General features: G+C 39.0%; 3 protein-coding genes across 5 annotated transcripts in view; 2 read left to right on the forward strand and 1 right to left on the reverse strand.

Moving 5' to 3' along the window:
* Positions 1-2: 2 nt before the first annotated feature.
* Positions 3-5,712, reverse strand: LOC308395658 (uncharacterized protein). Its single transcript, XM_080880574.1, has 5 exons — positions 5,585-5,712; positions 4,309-4,971; positions 3,311-3,397; positions 2,530-2,721; positions 3-2,014 (listed from the first exon to the last, which is right to left on the reverse strand). Exons 1-5 carry the CDS (start codon positions 5,655-5,657, stop codon positions 1,827-1,829), a joined length of 1,203 nt encoding a protein of 400 aa, XP_080736700.1. The 5' UTR covers positions 5,658-5,712; the 3' UTR covers positions 3-1,826.
* Positions 5,713-7,168: 1,456 nt separating this feature from the next.
* On the forward strand, positions 7,169-15,253 carry LOC308396388 (importin subunit alpha-1-like). 2 transcript variants are annotated; one of them, XM_080881646.1, is made up of 11 exons: positions 7,169-7,212; positions 7,518-7,631; positions 7,733-7,873; positions 8,320-8,408; positions 8,925-9,193; positions 10,467-10,561; positions 11,176-11,439; positions 11,829-12,062; positions 12,342-12,524; positions 13,851-14,000; positions 14,975-15,253. In XM_080881646.1, exons 2-11 carry the CDS (start codon positions 7,566-7,568, stop codon positions 15,062-15,064), a joined length of 1,581 nt encoding a protein of 526 aa, XP_080737772.1. In that variant the 5' UTR covers positions 7,169-7,212; positions 7,518-7,565; the 3' UTR covers positions 15,065-15,253. The 2 variants fall into 2 exon arrangements, with proteins under 2 accessions (XP_080737772.1, XP_080737773.1); XM_080881647.1 differs by having other exon boundaries at positions 7,733-7,867.
* A 1,114-nt stretch (positions 15,254-16,367) lies between these two features.
* The window catches only part of LOC308396271 (E3 ubiquitin-protein ligase SMURF2-like), a 62,243-nt gene continuing 57,187 nt past the window's right edge, over positions 16,368-21,423 (forward strand). For both annotated transcript variants that reach the window (XM_080881459.1, XM_080881460.1), the window contains exon 1: positions 16,368-16,798. In XM_080881459.1, coding sequence (XP_080737585.1) covers positions 16,747-16,798 — 52 coding nt within the window. In that variant the 5' untranslated portion in view covers positions 16,368-16,746. The remainder of the gene's footprint in view (positions 16,799-21,423) is intronic.

Genomic DNA, 21,423 nt, shown 5'->3' on the forward strand with positions numbered 1-21,423 from the left:
GCCACAGTACAAAACAAATACACACTTTTATTGAGTTCATGTTTAGTAAAGCAAAGTAAGCGTTCAGTGCAAATCTTTTCCCTCTCCTAAGAAGCATGAGCTCAGGGTCATACTACAGTTGAGCCTGGGATTTTTTATTAAATAAGAAAGACAGACGCAACAACACGGTCTCTACAATTTCACTTCTCTCCCTGCATTATTTTACACAACTGTCTGTATTCCTCCTCCTCCTCCTCTTTGCTCCCCACCTCACGTTTCCTTTGATCCTGCCGACATACTTTGAATGCTCACCGTCCAAGAGGAGTATGTGTTTGTTTGCAAGAGAGGAAAGCAATAGGCACTCCAAAAAGGAGCTGTGACGGAGGCACTTCTTTCAGTCGTGTGTCCAGGTGTGCGGAGGATCAGATTCCCGCGATTAGATTTATGGCGTACTCCCAACAACAGCGTACCTCCTCCTCCTCATTCAGCAAGACTCCTTTTGATGTCCCAGTCGACCTAGCCAGACATCATCATGAAATATATAATTAAACTAAAAGAAGTAAGCCACTCTCGTGACATGCAAAATCTCTGCTCACTTTTTGTCTTTTTTTCCCCCTCCTCTTCCTCCTCCACTGAAGGTTTGGTGCTGCTTTTAAGGCCCCCAATTCCCTTCCTTTTATTATTGCATTTCCTGCTTGCCATTATCAACCCACAGTGACGCCATGCACAGGACTGAGTGTTGCAAACCAACACAGTCCAATGCCATACAATATTTTGCATCCATTGTCTAATTAAAGCAAGATTTACATGTTATAAGTCTTCAAAAGGTTATAGAAACTGTTAATTACAGGGGAAAAAAGGATTTGGAGTAATTTTGGAACAGTCATGCGTAGAAGTGTTTCAGTTTAACCAGATTTGCTCCATGTCTTTGTGTTGTTAGGTTATTGTGGAAATACAGAGCAAACTTTTAATTAAAGGAAAAAAACGTTTTGTTTTTGTTAAATTAACAGCATATTCCACAGTTCATCTAGCAATACCATGTATATTTCTCAAAGACCAAACCAAAGTATGACTGGAGGAAACTATGTAAGGGGGACACTGTTACACTCATTAAATTGAAGGAATGAGGGGCTTTCTCTGCTTTTTTTATGCAAAGTTTTACAGGAAAGCTGAGATAATTATCTCTGTAACATCCTGTGGTCTGTGTACCCTAAATGCCTTAATGTTTGGATCCTAACCCTATCATCTAGAGAATTTAAAGAAAGAATTTCTTTGGGGGGAGAAGAGAAATGCAAAATGTCCCCGAGTACTATGAGAATGATTTTTTAAAGACAAAAATCAAATATCCTGATATTGTAGGGTTAAAGGTTATGATTTACTATTTAAATGTTTATTCAGAAAACCCTTTTCTCAAGTAAAAGCATTACTCTTCCATAAAAATATTCCCACTCGGTAATATGTGAACTAAAGATGAGCCAAATTTCCCTTTAACATGCAATGCCTTATTAATGCAAGGATTTCATGAACCAGCCATGAATGGATGAAGAGTTTGTATGTTGACAAAATAACATTTGCCTCATGGAAAAAACATCATAAAACCCATTTAATTGTAGCTGCTTGTGTTTTCTGTAAAAAGAAAGAAAGAAAAAAAAAGATCACAAGCCAGCAACTGTGGATTTTCAAAGATTGGTAAAAAGGAGATGATCCAGTCTTTGGCTAGCATCAGAGCAGTCCATATGAAACTCAATCGATGCTTTCGCCACATGTCTTCTGTCTACGTGAGATCAGTTCACGTCTGCTGCAGTGTCTCTTCCCCTGCAGCGAGGGGCGATAGTCTTATCTCTGGTTCACCTACACCTGGAGCGCGTGGCCTCCAGAGCTTTCTGGTGTCGCCGCTTGTTGTATCTCTTGACGTAGCTGTTGCTTCTCAGGATGCCGTCCCCGGGCTTCAGTTTACCACCCAGCAGGTTCAGGAGTTCAGAGGGGAGGTGGCGTCTTCGGTGGTAGATCTGACCCATTATGACGTATCTGGTCCCTTGGGAAGAAAGAGAGCGAACGTTGAAGTGACGGAGGGGGGAAAAAGTGCAAAGTCAAACAATTTTTGTGTTTGCACTAAACACGTTCTGCTGATCTCAGGGAAAAGGAATTCCCACATCCCACAAAGTGACGCTTTGGTGTTAAGTTGTCACATGGTTTTTAATTTATGGGTCTCAAGAGTTGCATTCGTGTAAAATATCAATTATCAAACTCTGTACTTCCCACGATTTGTTACTTTAATCTCATCTCTTGATTACTCATGAACAAAGAACTGAACAGCTAGAAGACACTATAAATATGAGTAAATATTAAATGATATTTATCATTCAATTAACTACACTGCATAACCAACAACAAATGAACATAATTAAAAGGGACACCGCTATTATTCTCGTTCAGGAGAGCTCAACCGGCACAGTAATGCTTTGCAAGGATTCAGACAGTTGACTGTTTTTCTCTGATGAAGCAAGTTTTTTGTTCTTTAGAGCTAAGGAGCTACACTGCAACACCTACCTAGTTTGATGTCAGGGCATGGCTTGCTACACTTGTAGGTGTCCAGGACCAGAAGGCGCACTTTGAAGAAAAAGCTGTCAGGGGTCACGTACAGACGGCTCATCTTGTAGAAGCCATCACTGCTGACCATCAGCGTAATGAGCCGGATTCCTCTGCGCAACACGTCGATGTCATGGACAATCCCATTGACAGCTATGTTAGAGAAAAACATGATCAGATCTTAAAATATCAGATTTTTCTATCATCATAACTCAGGCTTTGAAGGTGAAGCAATATTTTTGATGCTTTTATGAGGTGAAAATTCAGCTGCCAGCACCCCTAAAGCACTCTGTTTTGTTCATCTAATATAAAAACTGTTGGTCTTCAGGCTAAACTCCTTGGCGTCTAAGTGATCAAACATAACCATGCGTGTGAATAATGCATTTCCTTGAAACTACATCTAGTCTCAAAGGTCATAGTTTCATTATCCAGCTGTTGCATGTATACATTTCTTTATTATCAAAACTTTAAAGGCACAGATAGATATTCAGCTGTTAATGCGTACATTTAAAAAGGAGAGTTAACTCCAAAAATTAAATTTAAGTATTTTTGCTCTAGCTTGTGCAAATTAGCCATCCAAACTTTACCAACTTTGGAGATATTCTCAGAATAAATCCCTGCCTTTACTTGATGGTGGAACAACAGTCCAGAGGACTAACATGTTAATGTGATTTTGTGTGTGTGTGATAAAGAAGACCAGCACTGAAAACCAGTCCGTCTTTGTCTCACATTAGACACATACCAAATTCACTGTAGCAGTAATGCTCCTTCTCGTCCTTCTCCTTCCTGCACTCGCTCACACAGACGGCGTCATGTGTGAAGTCGGACTCTGTGGGGAAGTAGGACAAACACAGCGAGTCAGGGAATGACTGACTCTCATTCCAGCATCATTAGAAAAGACGAGGCTGTCATTACGAAACCGAGGCGTCACATTCCTCGGCAGGGGCCTGGAGGAGGTGGACCGTGTCTCGGGATCACGCTGGTGGTACATTTTTTAACCTTAACTACAAAATCAGAGCTTTCCCTCTTGCTTTGCATTAGTTTCATTATAACCACGACTGGACTGCACACAGGGGACGCATTGACAGCCAGAATTGAGGGAAGCGGTTATAATTAGTTATAATTAGTGGCAGGAGACTTTAATTAGCTACTAGAGGAAAAGACAAAGCCACCGCTCTCATCACAACCCTCTGTGTGAACTCTGTGACCTGCGTCAGCATACATGACATATATACTGGCACAGCAACAGATTGGACTTTTCAAAGTGATAATTAAAGTGATATTTAAAGCACAGGAAAGAAAACAGCAGTGTAAATTTAAACTCAGCAGGATCCACTTTTTGCCACTATAAGTTTATAATAAAATTGAGTTTGGGCCTTTTCTTGTGATCAAATGTCAACTTTCCATTAATGACACTACGCTAAGAAAAATACCATCACAAAGCAGCTCTTTTTCATTCTGTAACAAATGTTTTTATTGTTTTGATAATTTGCACTCATGTAATATATATTGTTTAAAGGCCAGAGGCTGCAGATGGTTACGAGTGAGAAATATTGTAATATTAAAGATCAAAGATGTTCCCATCTGGCTACAGTCTTATTCAAGTTTAATAATTTAAAATCTATACTCCCAGGAGGGAGTAAGGTTCAAAGATCCCATCAAAAGATATCTGGACAGCTCTGTAATTATGCACAGGTCACATTTTGAGGTCAGGAAACAAAACAAAAAATCCTCCCATACCTCGCCGCATGATGTCAAACTGATAAAGCAGGCTGGAGGAGCGCCGGTTAAAGATCACCGGCGGGCGGCTGTTGTTCCGAGTCGCTGCACTGATGCCAGACTGATAGAGACTGGACTTCCCCGGCCGGTTCTCCTCTGGGTCCATGCGTCGGTTGGGGGGATCTTTGCGCGGGGGAGCAGCTGGTTGTTGTGGCTGAGCCTGAGGTTGGGTCTGCGGCGGCGCTCTGGGTCTGGAGTTGGGGTGTCCCTCTGGCTCGCCGTGTTGAGGAGGACTGATGTTGGACTGAGCGTCCTGACTGGGTTTCTGTACTGTGCGGTTGGTGGAAGCACCTGCAGCTGCAGTGACCTGGGTTTTGGGATGCAGACCAGCAACTTCTCCTCTGGCTTTCTCGCTGTTGTGCTCCTCCGAACGGTCACTCTTTGGGCCCTTTTTGCTCTTGCTGTGGGGACTGTGGTGGTGGGGGATGTGGGCCAGGTCAGTGTGCTTGGGCCACACAGCAGAAGGAAGAGGATGGAGGCTGAACTTGGACTCGCTGCTCTTGCTGCTCTTCTCTAGGAGTTCGTTGATGGGCAGGTTGGGCTCTTTAACCACCAGTCTGCTCTGATTGCTCAGAGCTGGATCCACAAAGCTGCTCTGACCCTTTTCTATCAGCGTGTACAGACCTGCAGTCGAAAGAAACAAAGCTTCCATTTAGTTGCACAGTTTGGCAAAAAGAGATCTACAACAATGGGTGAATTTTGTGTAATTGACCCATTGTGGACCTTCCTTGAAACCTGGATGAATTCTTACTCATTACTCTATTATCAATAGAGTACAAACAATATTATGCTATATTATCCCTGTTATGCCTGAAATAATTACAGATTTGTAATTTTTGAAAAATACTGGAGTGTTTATTGAACCTTATGATAAATAAAAATACATAAATAAATATGAATTTGCATATGTGAGTCTTAATTTGTATAATTCTTTGCTACATCTGCCATTTTTGTGCAATTTATTGCTCAGCAAAACAAAAACACATGAGAGGGTTAGGGTTAAAAACATCACACTGGTGATGTAAGGGTATCAGAAATTCATCTATCAAATATGATGCACTTAATGTTACAGGGTTAAACCTAAAAAAGGTACAACATGAAGTCAAGTCACTCTCCATCTAAAGCCTATTGTATATCTGTAATTGCATGTAATAACAGATATTTAGGCTATTTATGAATGATACTAATGTCACTGAACACAGCGTTCAAAAAAGATTAAGAAAAATAATCCACTCACCATTAACGACATGCTCCTCTGTGTTGTAAAGAGGAAACACCACAAACAAAAGCGTCAAAGTAATCCCTGCCATCCTTCAAGCTCACTGTGGACACACTTTCAGGGGTCTGCTACACAGTTGGGATTCCTGGGATTTTTATAGGAGCTCTCAGGAAGGAGATGGGATGGAAAAGGGAGGTGGTGGGACGTCCCAAACACAGAAAATAAACACTTGGACGTGACACTCCTTTCATTCATGCACGGATTCTGAATAGGCCCGCAGTGTTGTTTACAGCCTGTGAGGGAAACTGTGACACTGTGTGCGTATTGTCTGCTTCACACAAAGTCAGTTTTTATTCAAAGTGAAACTTTTCCTGGGATGTGGTTTCCAGTTGACTGTTTGAAGTTACATTACTCTGCTTTTTAGTTATTTAATAATAATTAACCTAGTTCTATTAAATAGGTACTAAATAGGAACAAGAGCTAATAAGACTTTCTAAGTTAACATCCTTCCTCACTTAATTTAAATACAGTTTTTTAGATCTGACTGATCCATGTGTATTCACTGCCCTCTGCTGAGCAGAAATAGAGACATCTGAAAACAGTGGTGGCAGATGTGTTTTTTAATGTCTGATATATTGGTTTATATTGTTAAATAGGCTGTAGTCAACAGGATATAAGCAAATAACCTATTTTGAATGTATATTTATGACTTTGTGTTATTCAAATATATTTACAGAGCTGTTAGCTGCTGCTATTTCTGTTGCTCTGTCGCATAAGACGGTGGTTTACTGCTCCTTTGTCTCCAGGATGGCCGTGGCTGTGCTACAGACAGTTTAGATGGCCATAATATTGTGGTACAGGTTCTCTGAGGCCTTTTTTCATAGATCTGCTGTATGTTACCTATAGAGAGGTTTTTGTTCTTTTCAATTTTTTTTTTTACATTTTATATATATTAAATATAACTGTGCAGATCAATTGAATGGGTTTATGAACAAGGCACAAACCATAAAATGTTGAAAACAGCTTGTTACCGGATTCATCGCTAGTCATATGTTCAACCCAATGACTGTAGAAAAAAATTTCATCTCGTTAGTATTATCACACAATGTACAACCGGATGTTCCAATGTTCCAATATTCTTGTTTCTGAGTCTGTGAAAGAGCTCACAGCAGAACCCCGAAAAGGAAGTTAAATACGACCCAGATGGGACTCGAACCCACAATCCCCAGCTCCGGAGGCTGATGCCTTATCCATTAGGCCACTGGGTCATTACGTAGCACAGGTGTGGAAAATTCAGTCATGAAAATAGAAAATCGAATATGTAGTCAGTGATATTACTCATTTACTTAATAGTAAAGATTATATTTATTTTTTATTTAAAAGAGGAATAATTCGCAATGAAAACATTTACAACCCAGCAATAGCATTTAGCACACGAAGAACAAGCTAACGCACAGAAACGTTAACAGGTTTTCTCGCGATACTGACAGCGGTTGCCTTTGACAACATATTTGATGCTTCTTTTCCTTAAACGTGACCAATGAGGCGGTGCTAAAAAATCCAACTGGCCAATTAAAAATCAGAAAAATTGGAACGTCGTTACATGACGTCGTGCATATATTAAAAGAATACAAGAAATCTGAACGGTAAGCACGTTGTACATGCTATGTGGCTAATAGTGCATTTATTTGTTTTTTCTCTAATTGAAATTGCTATTGGGCTTTTATAATTGCTAATACAGTGTATAACCTTTGTTTTCTGAGTTTCAGCGGGTTTTTAGATTATTACACAGACCCTGTATCTGAAGGGCCACATGGTGTTAGATAACCGGCTTGGCTTCAAGACAACCGCCTGGTTAGCTAGCTCAGCGCCTGCTTACTAGTTGACACCTGAGACTAAAAGCAACCGTGGCTGCTGCCGCTTATTTTTTGTCGTTGTGAAATTATTACAGGTAGCGTCTGATTTTAGTGGAATCGATTGTGTTGCTCAACGGTCAGGAATGTCAGCGGGCACGGACAACGGAGCGAGACTCAACCAGTTCAAAAATAAAGGAAAAGATGCTAATGTAAGCTCTGAACCTAGCAGTAAACGTCAGAGAGTTAATTCGGTATCCCAAATGCGCTGAATGCTGTGGTATATCTTTTATTTGTGTGTCGGTATAATCAGGAGCTGAGGCGCAGAAGAGCGGAAGTCAATGTGGAGCTGCGAAGAGCCAAGAAGGATGACCACATCCTCAAGAGGAGAAACGTCCACAGCCTTCTGGACGAGCCAACGTCCCCTCTGCAAGAGCAAGACCCCAACGTAAGGGTAATCAGCAGGTTCTCTGTGTTTGGTTTGGCTGTGAGAGTAAAGGTGACCCACCTGATATAACCACAGCTGCTTAACTTGTTTGAAACATTGGAGTTCGAGAAGTTTACTCGTTATAAACAGGATGTAACAGCTTCCAAAGGAACACCTCTGCTGAGCGTGCACACAGGAAGAACAAAAGCTAAGCCTGCTCAATTTTCAAGCATTATCCAAAGGTCACTAAATCTTGGAGCAGGTGTCTGTCTGGTGATAACAGACTGTTGACTTTTAAAAAAAATGTATCTCAGATAATTTATAAAATGTCTATTTATAATTGAGATATGTTGCCCCGATTGAGTTACCATGACCTAAAAACATTCAAAGCAAGTTCCTCTAAATGTGTTATTTTTAGCTGCTCTGGTTTTATTGGCAGTAATCCCCTTTCATTTCTCTTTCTGTTTTCATAGCCTCCTCATCACTGGACAGTAGAGGAAATTGTCGGAGGTGTAAACAACGAGAATTTAGATCATAAGCTGCAGGCAACGCAGGCAGCCAGGTAATACTTACAATACTTGTAATGCTGGGTTAATTGACTGTGTGTGGGTGTGAATGTGTGAGACAGTTGCTCAGTGACAACCTCAGGCTGGAAGAAAAAAAAAGGTTGCGTAATGAGGTACTTGTGCTTTTGTAGTGTATTATAGTGTACATATTTTTTAAATCAGTGCAATTTGCACTACTCTGCACACTCAGTTTTTTTTAACTTTTTTAAACTTAACCTAATTTGTAATAATTTTTTTTACATCGGTGTCGTATATATATGAAATGTTTGCGCTTTCTCCCAGTAAAAGGGACTCACTATGGGCCTGTGGCACTTTAACTTTGTTTATTTGTTGTACACTGTACTATTATTATTCTTTGTCCTGTTTCTGTAACACTCTCTATCTATCTGCCTGTAGTTATATCACTGGTATTACTATATTAATGATATTAAACAGTTTGAAAATAGATTTTCCTTTACTTTTAAGTTACTTCAATTTTAACAACGATCCAACTGTGTTTTTCTGATTCACAGAAGGCTACTTTCCAGGGAAAAACAGCCACCCATTGACAGCATCATTGCTGCTGGACTCATCCCAACGTTTGTTAGTTTTCTGGCGTTGTCTGAATGCCCCCCCATCCAATTTGAGGCAGCTTGGGCCCTGACTAATATTGCCTCAGGTACTTCAGACCAGACTTCTGCTGTAATAGATGGAGGGGCCATTCCAGCTTTCATCAGCCTGGTGACATCGCCCCATCAGCACATCAGCGAACAGGCCATTTGGGCTCTGGGTAACATTGCAGGTACTGTGGCTCACAAAACTCAACCTCTTTCTTTGGATTTGATGTTATTTTATGTACTTCTGTGCATTATTACATCCTACACTGTTCCGGGTGTATGCTCTGATAGTTTTGATTTTAGGATGCATTGTAGATTATTGTGGACAATTGTGCCCACTTTAGTTCATCTGGAGTTCCATTTAGCCTGTGATATTAAAGGCTTTAAAGTGCATTTCTGTATGTATACAGTACTTGTGCAACGGATCACGGTTGATCCGTAATCCGAACCGATCCCACTCCACGGTTCGGCATGCACGTGATCCGAAGATTCGAAAAAGAAGGGGAAAAAAAAGTATGTGCATGGTGCGCGTGGTGGGTCTGTCAAGCAATAGTTATGGCCAGCGCTAGCGGTCCAAGTGGAGGAGCAGAGGCGTTTTCGGTATTTAAGCAGCCCTTTGCTGCCCAGTCCGACCGGGCTAAAACTATTACAAAAGCTACTGGGGTGTTTAGCTGCAGACGGGAGGCCGTATTCCGTTGTGCAAAACAAGGGGTTTAAACTATGATGAACGTGCTTGAGCCACACTATGATATCCCATTCACGTCCACTTTAGTGTGACAAGATCGTTCCAAGCATGTATGACCAGGAAAAGTTTAAAGTTATGGCTGAACTGTCTCAGGCATCTTCTGTTGCCCTAACTACTACAACTGGGTGGACCTCCAGGGCAACGTAAGCTACGTGACCGTGACAGCTCATTATATCACAGCGAAGTGCGATATAATGAGCGGTGTGTATTATTGTAGGGTCTACCTTACAATATAAAGCGCCTTGAGGTAACTGTTGTTGTGATTTGACGCTTTATAAATAAAATTGAATTGAGTGGTAGATACAAAGCCCTATACTGCCTTATATTGAACCATAATTTTTTTTTTTTAATAATTGCGTGGAATGAGTCTAGAGTTGAATGTTTTTAACAGGCAAAAAATACTTCAATAAGTGAATAAGTAAATGTTCAATTTTGTCTTTTTTCTTTTTTTGCTGATCCAAAAATGGATCTGATCCGTGACTTGAAACCGCGATCCGATCCGAACCGTGAGATTTTTGATCCGTTGCACCACTAGTATACAGTAAAAAGTGCGTTGTTGCTGAGTCCCACATTGGGTCCATTTTCCAAAGATGATTAAGCTAAAAACTAGAAGTCTGAAATTTTAGTTTTGCTAACCATGTGTACTTTCAAAGTATCTGCCTTTATGTGCCCTTTTTCTGATTACTCTAAAGATTTTTTTCCTCTATATTTAGGTGATGGGCCCAGTTCCAGAGACCTAGTGATCTCACATGGTGGTGTCCATTCACTCCTGGCTTTGCTGTCAGCCCCTGACCTGTCTGTATTTCCTGTGAGTTTCTATCAAATATTATTGTGCCTTTAACAGACATTTGTATTAAATTATCTCACGATAAATACATCAAAAACCTGAAAAAGTTGAAACAAACAGCTTCTATACCTTATATCAAAATACAAAACCAGCAATTTTCTGGCATTCTATAAACAATTAAATATGTAATTAAAGACCAATCCAAAAATGACGCTCAAGTAGATTGATATTTACCCCTTAAAATGTGTCAATGAGGCCTCAGCATGAGCTGTGAATTTTTTATTCCTGTTCAACGGGTAATGCACACCTTTAGCTGGCAGTAGTGAGGTCACTGGTTTGATTTGAGCAAATTAGGCAGTTATTTACTGGGGTAATCCATAGTGCACGCGTTCCCTCTGAGCTGCTCTCATTTTATTTTTGCAGGTGTTACTAAAAGTTTTTTTTAGTTCAAGTTTTTTATTTTTGGGTGTGTTGTTAACTATGAGGCCATGTTGTTTAAGGCACTGAGCTTGTACAGTTTGAAGACTCTCGAAAAGAGTTACTTACCTATTTAATGTCATTATAGTAATTCACTAATAATCACATTTGTGATCATTGTTATAAAATAACACTTGAATCTAAACCCACTATACCAGCCCGCCTACCTGCGCAATATCACCTGGACCATATCCAACCTGTGTCGGAACAAGAACCCCCCACCTCCTTTGGAGGCGGTGCTGGAGCTCCTTCCAGCCCTTGTGCGCCTCCTGCATCACGATGACAAGGAGGTGTTGACGGACACCTGTTGGGCTGTGTCCTACCTGACCGATCACACCAATGAGAGGATAGAGGTGGTGGTGCAGGCTGGCCTGGTGCCCCGTCTGGTGCAGCTACTCGCCTGTGGGGAGATCAGTATTGTGGTATGTGGCAGTGCAATTTATTAAACTCTGACTGTTGTATTTGTTTAGTTATCAAACATTCCCACTAATTTCAGATGCTATGATGGAGACTGATAGAGGCTTGGTGTCCTGTTAAGTTTGTAGCTGTTGGTGGTAAAACAGCATATCCAGAATTCACAACAGGGGTTGAAGTTATACACTATGGCCTCTTGAGTCACTTTCTTCCATCTAATCAATGCTGAACACAAAGATAGAAATATTCTCTTTGGTTCTTTCTTCATTACTTTTTCATTATATATAATCTGTTTTATTTATATTACATGAAGGTCAGATGTGTGTGATTGTATTCCGTATACTTTCTAAATTGAGAGTGCTTAAAATAATCAGCTTGCTCTTGCTCTACCTCACAGACTCCAGCCCTGCGCTCACTTGGCAACATTGTGACTGGGACAGATGAGCAGACCCAGTGTGTGCTGAATGCAGGTTCTCTGGCATTGTTTCCCAGCCTTTTGCGCCACCCAAAGCCAAACATCCAGAAAGAAGCTGCGTGGACAGTGTCCAACATCACCGCCGGCAAGGACAACCAGATTCAGGAAGTTATAAATGCAGGCCTGATCCCCATCCTGGTGGAGATCCTCCAGCAGGTCAGAGTGCTACCAGAAATTAGAGCAGACTTGTTACATGTGTCCTTATTATTAAATACATTTATATTAAACTTGTCAGTGTTTAAAACAAAGGAGGAAATAAATAAAATAGAGCTTTATTTATAGATCTGCTATAAACACCGACTTCTCTGTAGCTAATCAGTATAGTCATTGAATCTTCCCCCAACTTTTCTGTAACCTTCAGCAATTTATTTATTTGATCAATTTTGTTTATAATTTTTCTGATATAAAAACTGAATTGATGGATTTCCTGTCTAGGGAGACTACAAGACGCAGAGAGAGGCAGTGTGGGCTGTTACCAATTATACCAGCGGTGGAACAGTGGACCAGGTGGCCTACCTGGTTCATTGCAATGTGCTAGAGCCTCTGCTCAATCTGCTGATAACCAAGGACAGCAAGATTGTTCTAGTCATCCTGGATGCAATATACAATATTTTACAGGTATAATAAAAGGCTAAAGTGAAACTGCAGTTTCTGCTTGGTAGTTCTAAACTGAAACCAATCAAAATGGTGGAGTTAATGGTGTGTGGAATAGATTTCAACTTGGCTGAAAACGCAGACATATTCTGAGTCTCTCTTTAGACTCTAGCCAATCAACTCAGTGTTTTATGAAAACAACCAGTTAGACATTAAAGGTAATGTTTAAAGAGAAAATTATGCAGTTTTTTTGGTTAAAATATAACAGCCCTTTTCCTCTATTACCAGCTCGGCTCCACTCAGTTTTTTAGGGCTTTCCATTTGGTTGTATTACCTGGTACCAGGTACTTTTTTTTAGTTCCAAGTGATCTGACGCGATCTGAAATGTGACATCACCGTACTGCGTGCCACCCGTTGGCTGATCAGTGCTGTCACTCGATGAGTCATGAGAGTGACTTCTTTACAAAAATCAAAACCACCCTTTTCGAAACCCAAAAACGAGGGAAATGGCTACACAAAAACAACACAGTGATCCTCAAGTCTGACAAAACCCATACACCGCAGCAGCAGTTATACACACATTGTAGTGTTGTGTTTGTGCAAACAAATGACATGATGGGACTATAGGCTGCATTGCTATAATGACTCCAGGCACATTAGGTGGTACTGAGTTGTAATGGAAAACGACTGAAACTGAGTCGAGCCAAGTAGGTGTGTAGACAAAAAGTCAGATTCATAGTTTCATTGGTGTGTTAAATTAACATTAAAAACTAAGTCAAAATATAATAATAGAAATGATCTTCATAGCATTGAAAGTTTTTTCTATTTTAATCTGAGCCTCTAATATGGCTCATATCTCATTCAAAACAAGAAATGAGGGAACCTGAAAAAATCTTTTATCCTTATCTGGAGTTGTAATTGTCATTTAGTTTTTAGGTTTGCAACATGAACTGTTAGACTTAATTTCAAGTATTATTTTTTTTAAAGGGAAAACTTTAATGCCAGAACTCTAGCAATATTACAAAGTCAACGTTTCAAGAAGTGAAGTGAAATGGACCTAATGTATGGAATCAGGTTCTGTGAGGAATGTGAATCACATGAATTTAGTTGATTTATACACTCCCCTGACAGGAGACATTTGTTTTTGTAGGTTAACAGTGTAGTAGTTTTGGGTAATTGGGATACTTGAGTTTCTGAGATTAGAAAACATTAAAATGATGTACCGAATTTGCTCATGTTATTGTCTCAGTGGTACATTGTTGGTGGTCACTAATAAAATCTGATAACTGTTAGGTTAATCATTTCTGTGTGGAAACCTTTGATCTAACGTGCATTTCCCTTTCTGCACAGATGGCAAAAAAAACCGTAGAACTTCAGAAACTGTGCCTAATGATTGAGGAGCTGGGTGGTTTGGACAAGATTGAAGCACTGCAGTCCCACGACAATGAAGCAGTCTACAAGTCCTCGCTTAATATTATAGACACATTCTTCTCTGACGAGGTAGGTGTTCCTCCTAACAAGGTTCCCGTCAGATACTCAGTCAGATCGGTTTGAAGAGTGGTTGATGGCAACAGTGTTCAGCACTGACAATGAAAGCATTCAGAAGAAGCTGTATGCAGCTTGAAATTAATGATGCTGACAGACCACAGTGGGTTCGTTTAGAACGGGGGCATCTCTAAAAACTTGCTTAATTTTACAAATGTAAAGATAAATCATCAGTCTAAATTGTTTTTAAAGACATAAAACAGGCTTTTAGAAATAATTTGTAAAATTCCAAAGAGATGTTCGCCTTTGCCACTCAGCACCCTCCTTAAAATCCCTTCATGCGCCTTCTGTGAACAGTTTATTTTTTGTATTATCTAGATTTACTTTGAATTAAATTCTTGCCTGAACCAAAAAAAAAAAAGTGTAGAGTCATCAGTCAAATCTAATCAAAAACACTTAGAGGTTCACTGATCTTGGCTCTAGTGCAGCCTGTCCGTACGCAGTCTGCCTTTTAATATTAACCACTTTACAGAGACCCTTTCATAGCTAAAAGAATACACTCTTCTTGGTCGAGTCTACCGGAGTAGACATTTATGTTCACATCCAGGAGCAGATGGAATATAGGGACATGTTTTGGAGAGAGGCCAGGCCACATTGCCATAACTTGGTTACGATTGCACCATCTAATTGTGATATGGAAAAAGAGAGAGGAAACTAAAACCAGCTTCTTCAGGGAAGAAGCAGCTGCTTTGTCATCAACAGCAACATGGGCAGAGAGTGCTCTGCTCTGTGTTGTCCAGTCATGCACGGTTAATTTCTGAATGGTGTTGTGTCTGAATCACAAATGTCAACAATTTAACTGACTGATGAAACCAACAATCTTATTTGTCTCATGTCTGAAAATCTTCAGTGTGTGTACGTGAGACATCCCAGAAACATTACCATAACTTGGTTAGTCGTCTAATGCTTCTCTCAAACTTGCCTTTTAGAATGACGTTGAAGAGTCGGTTATTCCTGAGGCTGGAGGAGACTGCTATGCCTTCCACATCCCCGAAGACCAAAGCACTTTTAAATTTTAACATGTCCACTTATCTTTTTGTAACATAAACAAATAGTAATTGTTGCATTGTGGTTCTTGTTGTTGGGGGGAGGGAATTTTTATAGTCTTTTGAACTTTGTACTTAACAGCATAGAAAAATAAATATACATGTTGTTGTTTTGTTTTGTTTTTTTTAAAAAACATTTGTAAATAAACATTTATTAATTCATATGGAGTTTTATTGATTGATGTTTCATCTGTTTCCCTGTGTGTGTATAACAAACAATGAGCTTATGCTTTTTTATAAAACAGAAAATTAATTAGAAAATTAATAATGATTCATCATTAATGATAATGGTTATTTTATATTAACTTATTTTTATTAAATAAGCTTGCGCAAACTAGTGGATTAATTTCAGATGCACAGTTTTGTTGCGCTAAACAGGCAGTATGTCTTCACCACCACTAGGTGACACTGTATTTCTACTTTTGTTAGGTTTAAAAACAAGGTGTGTCAGTGTAGTAACTATAGTCTGGATGGAATTTCAGTTTTGCAGTATATTGTATTTTATATTGGGGTGATGACTTTGAAGGTTATATGCATCTATACAGCAGGTAACCTTGGGGTGGGGTGGCACCACTTGTTTTGAGCTAACTGGTTTCATTATTTGAGAGTTTAGAGCACAATATCTTTGTTACTTCAGGCGACCCTTAAGCAAAGTTTTTGGAATTATAGTATTATAGTGGAATTATATATATTTTTATATTAGTTTTGTGTTTAAGTGTATCAAAATTAGAAGGCGTCTAATTATTTCTTGATTCAGTAAATCTTTTGGTTTTATATACTGGCGTATTAGTTTTATGCATTTTTAAAAAGCATTTTTATATGAGCTTTGCTATAAAATTATACCCCTCCTTCAATATTATTCATCATAGTTTTGTTTGTTTTTTATTTCCAAATATATAAATATGCTTCCTTTTACTACAACAGTTAACCATGATAGTTTTCTAATATCAAAACATTTCTTTAAAACTCTCACTTGTCTCACTATCATAAGAAGCTTGCTGTCATCGGTGAATAAGGCGAACAATTAAGAAACACAGCTGAGTTTATAACCAACATGACCAGTTCAGGGCCCAGCACTGAACCCAGTGAAGTGATCCTGTTAGATTCGATTTTTTTCTTTTTTTAATAGCAAAATCTGGTCTATAATATTCATAACAAGGAAGTATTTGTACTGGAAAACTATAAAGCATTGTTTTGATTGTGAGTTTATTTTGAACGCTCGCACCGGATGTCCTCTCGTGTTTTCCTCCCCTGTCCCTGCCTGCCTGCAGTAGAACTGTCTTCACCATCATCACGAACAACTTGAGTCCAGGCAGCCCAGGCAGAGCAGACGCCTGTCCGGATGGAGGACGAGCCTCTCTGCTGACTTGTATCAGTACTCGTGGCACACGGCATGATCTGCATTTGGAAATGTAGTTATTTGCAATTGTTTTGCGGAAAAGGAGTTCGCGCGGAGAGTGTTATTCCAGGGATGTGATTATGTTACCTGTTTGTTGCGTGCACAGTCAGCGTGATTTGCTATGGTGATACTACAAGCTAACCCCAAGCTAGCAGAGGGATTTGTTTGGGAGATGTCTTTTTGAAAAAGAAGAAGGAAAAAAAACCTAGACGGTGATAATTTTGTGAATATTCGTCAAGCTGGAACACGAAGGGGAATGTCTAACCAAGGAGTGAGGAGAAATGGCCCAGTAAAGCTGCGGTTGACTGGTAAGAAAATTTAAACCCCCTCCTGCGCCGCTCGGAAACGTTAGCGAGCTAGCCTCCTAGCCCAGCATGCTAACTAGCGTCTCCTGATTGTACAGCATAACTCTGTCCTGTGTTGTAATCTATAAAAGCGCTAAACCATATCTTACCTTATTATTATTAATAATATTGTTCTGACTTGACTGAATTCCTTTATTTCTAATTGAAATCCGGGGTAGCATACTGAGGAATATTGGAAGCTAGTGAATGAGCTTTTATCGTTAGCACACATTAGCGTTGACAACAGTGTTTATTGGGTGGTTATTATTCCCCCCCGAAGGTTAGCTATGTTTAAATACTTAAGCTTGATATCGACACGTTTCCTCAAAGCCCTTCAGCATTGTGATAAGTGGTTATTTTAAATACTTTTATTAGCAGTAGAAGCCTTACATTACAGCCTTACCTTTTTAAAAATCATATATTATCTTAATTTTCCAAAGATAGCTGCTGTGTTTCTTCACGGCAAGTGCAGAATAAGCCAACAGTATATTACAAATTAACGTCCCTAATGGCAATGATGAATTTCGAGGAAAAGCGTGAAGCAGCAGAAGAGGTGAAGGTGGTGTAATACACCGCTTTATTTTTAGTTTACACAGGTATTTATTTTTGTTTACCCTGAAGAGCGAGTGGTTTAACAGGGAGATGACCTCTGTAGGATATATTTCGTCATGGGTAGATACAGGAACTCATCGTCTTTCATCGCAGTTATCTGGTGAAAGCTATGTCAGTTTGTTCAGTTTGCTTAGCTTGGCAGAACAAAAGATAAAGTAGTTTCTCCCTTGGAGCTTATTTCACAGTGGGCTACGTGGGCTGTAGTACTCTATGCCATTTCTGATGAATTTATAATGAAAGGTGAACATAATTAAGTTACTTGATACATTTGAAGAAATGTGGTTGGCATATTTTTTTGTTGTTGTTGTTAAAGCCAAAGTTATCAACAAAAGTATAGTCTTGAGTCTTGTGTTACTGCAAACGGGCAGAATTAAAGCAAGCTGTATGAATTAATTAGAAGAAGATGAGAATGAGTTACATTTTCCTTTGTTCTGCTCTTCTAATGATGTAAGAATATCTCTATTTATTGAAAAATCTTAAAAATCACCAGGTGTTTTGATGTGCTGATGATGACTGAGTGAAACACTTGTTCAATAATTTCGGTGTTTATAAGTTAGCTGCCTTTGTTTCCAAAGCTTGGAAAAGCTGTCAGGTAGCATTATTTCTTCAGTATGTCATAGCTGGCTCTGGTTTCTTATTGGTGTATTGTAAATCTCTGAGAGCTGGGACCTATTACTTTATGCGTGACACAATTCTTAGGTTGATCAAAATCAGTCAAATGATTTGTTGATTTTTATCTGGCATGACTGCTGAAGGCAAGAAGGGAACTTAAACTATTTGACCGTGATGAGATGTTTTTACCTTTATTTAGTGTCACTGTTCAGCACTGTAGCATGTCTATGGCTGTGGAGTCATTGGTTGCACTCATTAAGTGCAGTTTGCTACGGGGAACAACAAGCTCATTCATACAGAACAGGGTATAGTTGTACCGAAAAGACAAATCGGTACTCAAAGAATTACCCAGCTGTTCTTCCTGCTTGCCTCTTCTCTGTGGTGGTTAGTGAGAGGAACTTTTTTTTTTTTCTCCTCAGACTTGCCTCCCATGGTATTTTGGACTTGCGAGTTTTTGTTGTAACACTTAGAATGTATGAAGCAGAGGGAGTTGCATTATCTCAGTATTGGAGGAACAAAAAGGATCCTGAGGGGATTGAGGGATAAATAAGGTACATATTTACCTATTGGTGGGGAAGGCTTGAATAAATGTTCACTGGACTTGAGCTTGTTAATTTCAGAATTTACACATGCTCTTAAATTAAAGTATTGCAAGAGAATATACATTCTAAGTTTAGCCCTTACAAACTTAACACCACAAGTAGGTAATCACATTTTTTTTTACCATGTTATCCAAATGTCTGTCTTTTAAGCCTTCTAAAAAGACTAATAGTTTATGACCAAGATTGAATTTGTCAAGAATTTTCATGCACTAAGACTCAAAGCTTTCTTTTCATGTAAAGATTCTCTCCCTCTTCAAAATCTGTTTACTCAAGTGATGAAGATAAAATTAACGAGCTGCAGAGGAGTAAGAAGTTAAAATCTAAAAACATATTTCTTCCCCAAGATATTAATGCTTCTCTGCAAACTTTCCGTCATTTAGTTAAAGAGGAGGTGCAAGTGCTATCCTAATTTATTCCACAGGCTCTTAAAAAATCTTGCAAATGATGAAACAGTAGTTATCCAGTATGCTAGTGAAGGTGGTGCGGTAGGCAGAACAAAGAATCATACTGCAGTTCAAGTAATGAGTCAGTTGCATAATACAGACTTCTACAGTTCATAAAGTTATGATCTTACATTGAAAGTTTAGAAGTAAATAAAGAACACTCTAGCTGTAAATGGCACTTTAATATCACAAGGTCAATTTGGATATTTGTTAGAAGAACATCCTAGATTTCCCATTCTCTTATACATTGCCCAAGATTTATATAAGTTGTGTGGGGGCCTGTTCCATGATCTCCTGTTGTCAGTAGGCTCTCCTTTTTTGTGTAAATTAATATCTGTGAGAGAGATCAAAGATACTAATCTTATGTCCAATGGAAGTCATGAGTTTATATGCGAATGTTCCCCATAAACAGGAATTGGAAGGCCCTACATTATAATTTGAATGCAAGGGAAGAGGGAACTTTAGCAACAGCATTGCTGATAAAGTTAGTAGAAATAGTTCTCACTAAGAATCTTTTCAGATTTGAGTTTTTGTTTTTTTTCCCCCTATAGAAGCAAAGGGTCTCAGTGGGTAGCCCTGTCAATCCTAGTTATGTGAATTTATTTATGGGGAAACTTGAACTTAGTCATGTTGATCATGATCATACCTCTCCTTTATTAACTTTTGGTTCAGATATATTTATGACTTATATTTATATTTATTGGCACTGTTGAGGATCTAAATAGATTTAACTCAAGGTTACCTAGTTTTACATTTATTACAGAGGCCAATTGTGAGGTTTCATTTTAAATGTGAGAATGAATAAATCAGAAATAATACAAACTATTATTTATTAAAAGTGGGCTGATAGGATTTTTTTTTTTTTCATTATTCAAGATATCATCCATTCTCTTTGAAGAAGAGATTACCGTATAGTCAGCTGTTGTGGACAGAAAGGATGTGCAGTTTTGAGGAGGAGTTTGAGAAACAAGCTAATGCTTTGTATTCTTGTTTCTGAGAAGAAGAAAAAAACCTCTTCAAAAAATTTTAATTGTTTCTCTCTCTAGGGTTAGAAAAATAGATAACTTTTAACTTTTACTTTTTCACTCTTATAAATGTGGGGAGAAAATATTGGCATATTTTGTATGATCACCCTGCTGGTTGGAAAGTGTTAATCATCTACCCACAAAGTGTTCTACTAAATTGAGAGATAATCTTGTAACGACAGACTTATCTGTTGAACCTACACATTTTTTTTAAAAATTCTCTTCCCTCTGGAAATTTTCCTTGTTGAACTGTAATGCCATTATTGAAGGAGATGATTTATCACACTGACATATAGGTAAAAAAAAAAATTCAAGTGAGTGGTAGAATCGCTTGTAGGACCAAACCTGTAGTAAAAGTATGGATTTTGTTATGTGGGGAAGACGAAGAGCGAATTTACAGTTACAATTTCTGAGCACAAGATTAATATCAGAAATAATGATTGAGTAGTCAAAACATTTTCAATAAGCTGGACACAGCATCGGTGGTTCATGGGTATTGAAGCAGTTGTGCCATTAAATAGTGGTAATAGATAATAGAAGCTGCTCGGATATATCATCTGCAAGCAGTGGTTTGGTGAATGAGCTTCCTGCTTGTTGTCCTGGGTCCGTCCGTCCCCCCCCCCCCCCCCAATATGTGGATGGTTTTACATGGACTTGCGTGAATTCCAGGAATGTGAAACCTTGGAGAGACTTTGTCCTGATAACAAACACATTCTGTGATCATTACAAGGAAGTATGTGCTGGGGGGGGGGGGGGGAATTGAGGTTCACATATAGAATGACCAGAATTTCTGTTCTTACAGTGATGACCAGTGACGTAAAAGGCTTGAGCATGCAGCTCTCACCGTACACAAGTGTTTAGTTGAGACCACCCTTGGTTTAAGTGATCGAGACTGCAGGAATTTAGAATTAACGTTGCAAACTGGTCCACCATTATTCTGTCTGTTCTATAGTCTCTCTATTTTTCAATGTTGTTTTTTTTTGCTGTTATTAGGTTATTAAGTTAAGTATTTTATTTTTTTTTACAACAGACAAGGAATAACATAACTTAAACATAAAGCTACCAGGTCATTGCTTACCATACCAAAATAATAGTGTAAAAATTTCAAAGAGGAAATTCTTTTACATACATCCTCAGAGGGAACAAAAAAAAGAGCGACAAAAAAAACAACAACAGCCACAACAAATAAGGGAAAGGAAGTCGGTCACCAGTGTTTCTCGGAATAGCAGTTCATGGCATCTGCAGTCCCAGGATTTCTTGAAGTTTTCTGTATTGTTATTTAGCTTGGCCAGCAT

Source organism: Rhamphochromis sp. 'chilingali' (assembly GCF_963969265.1).
Source record: "Rhamphochromis sp. 'chilingali' genome assembly, chromosome: 4".
Taxonomy (NCBI): domain Eukaryota; kingdom Metazoa; phylum Chordata; class Actinopteri; order Cichliformes; family Cichlidae; genus Rhamphochromis; species Rhamphochromis sp. 'chilingali'.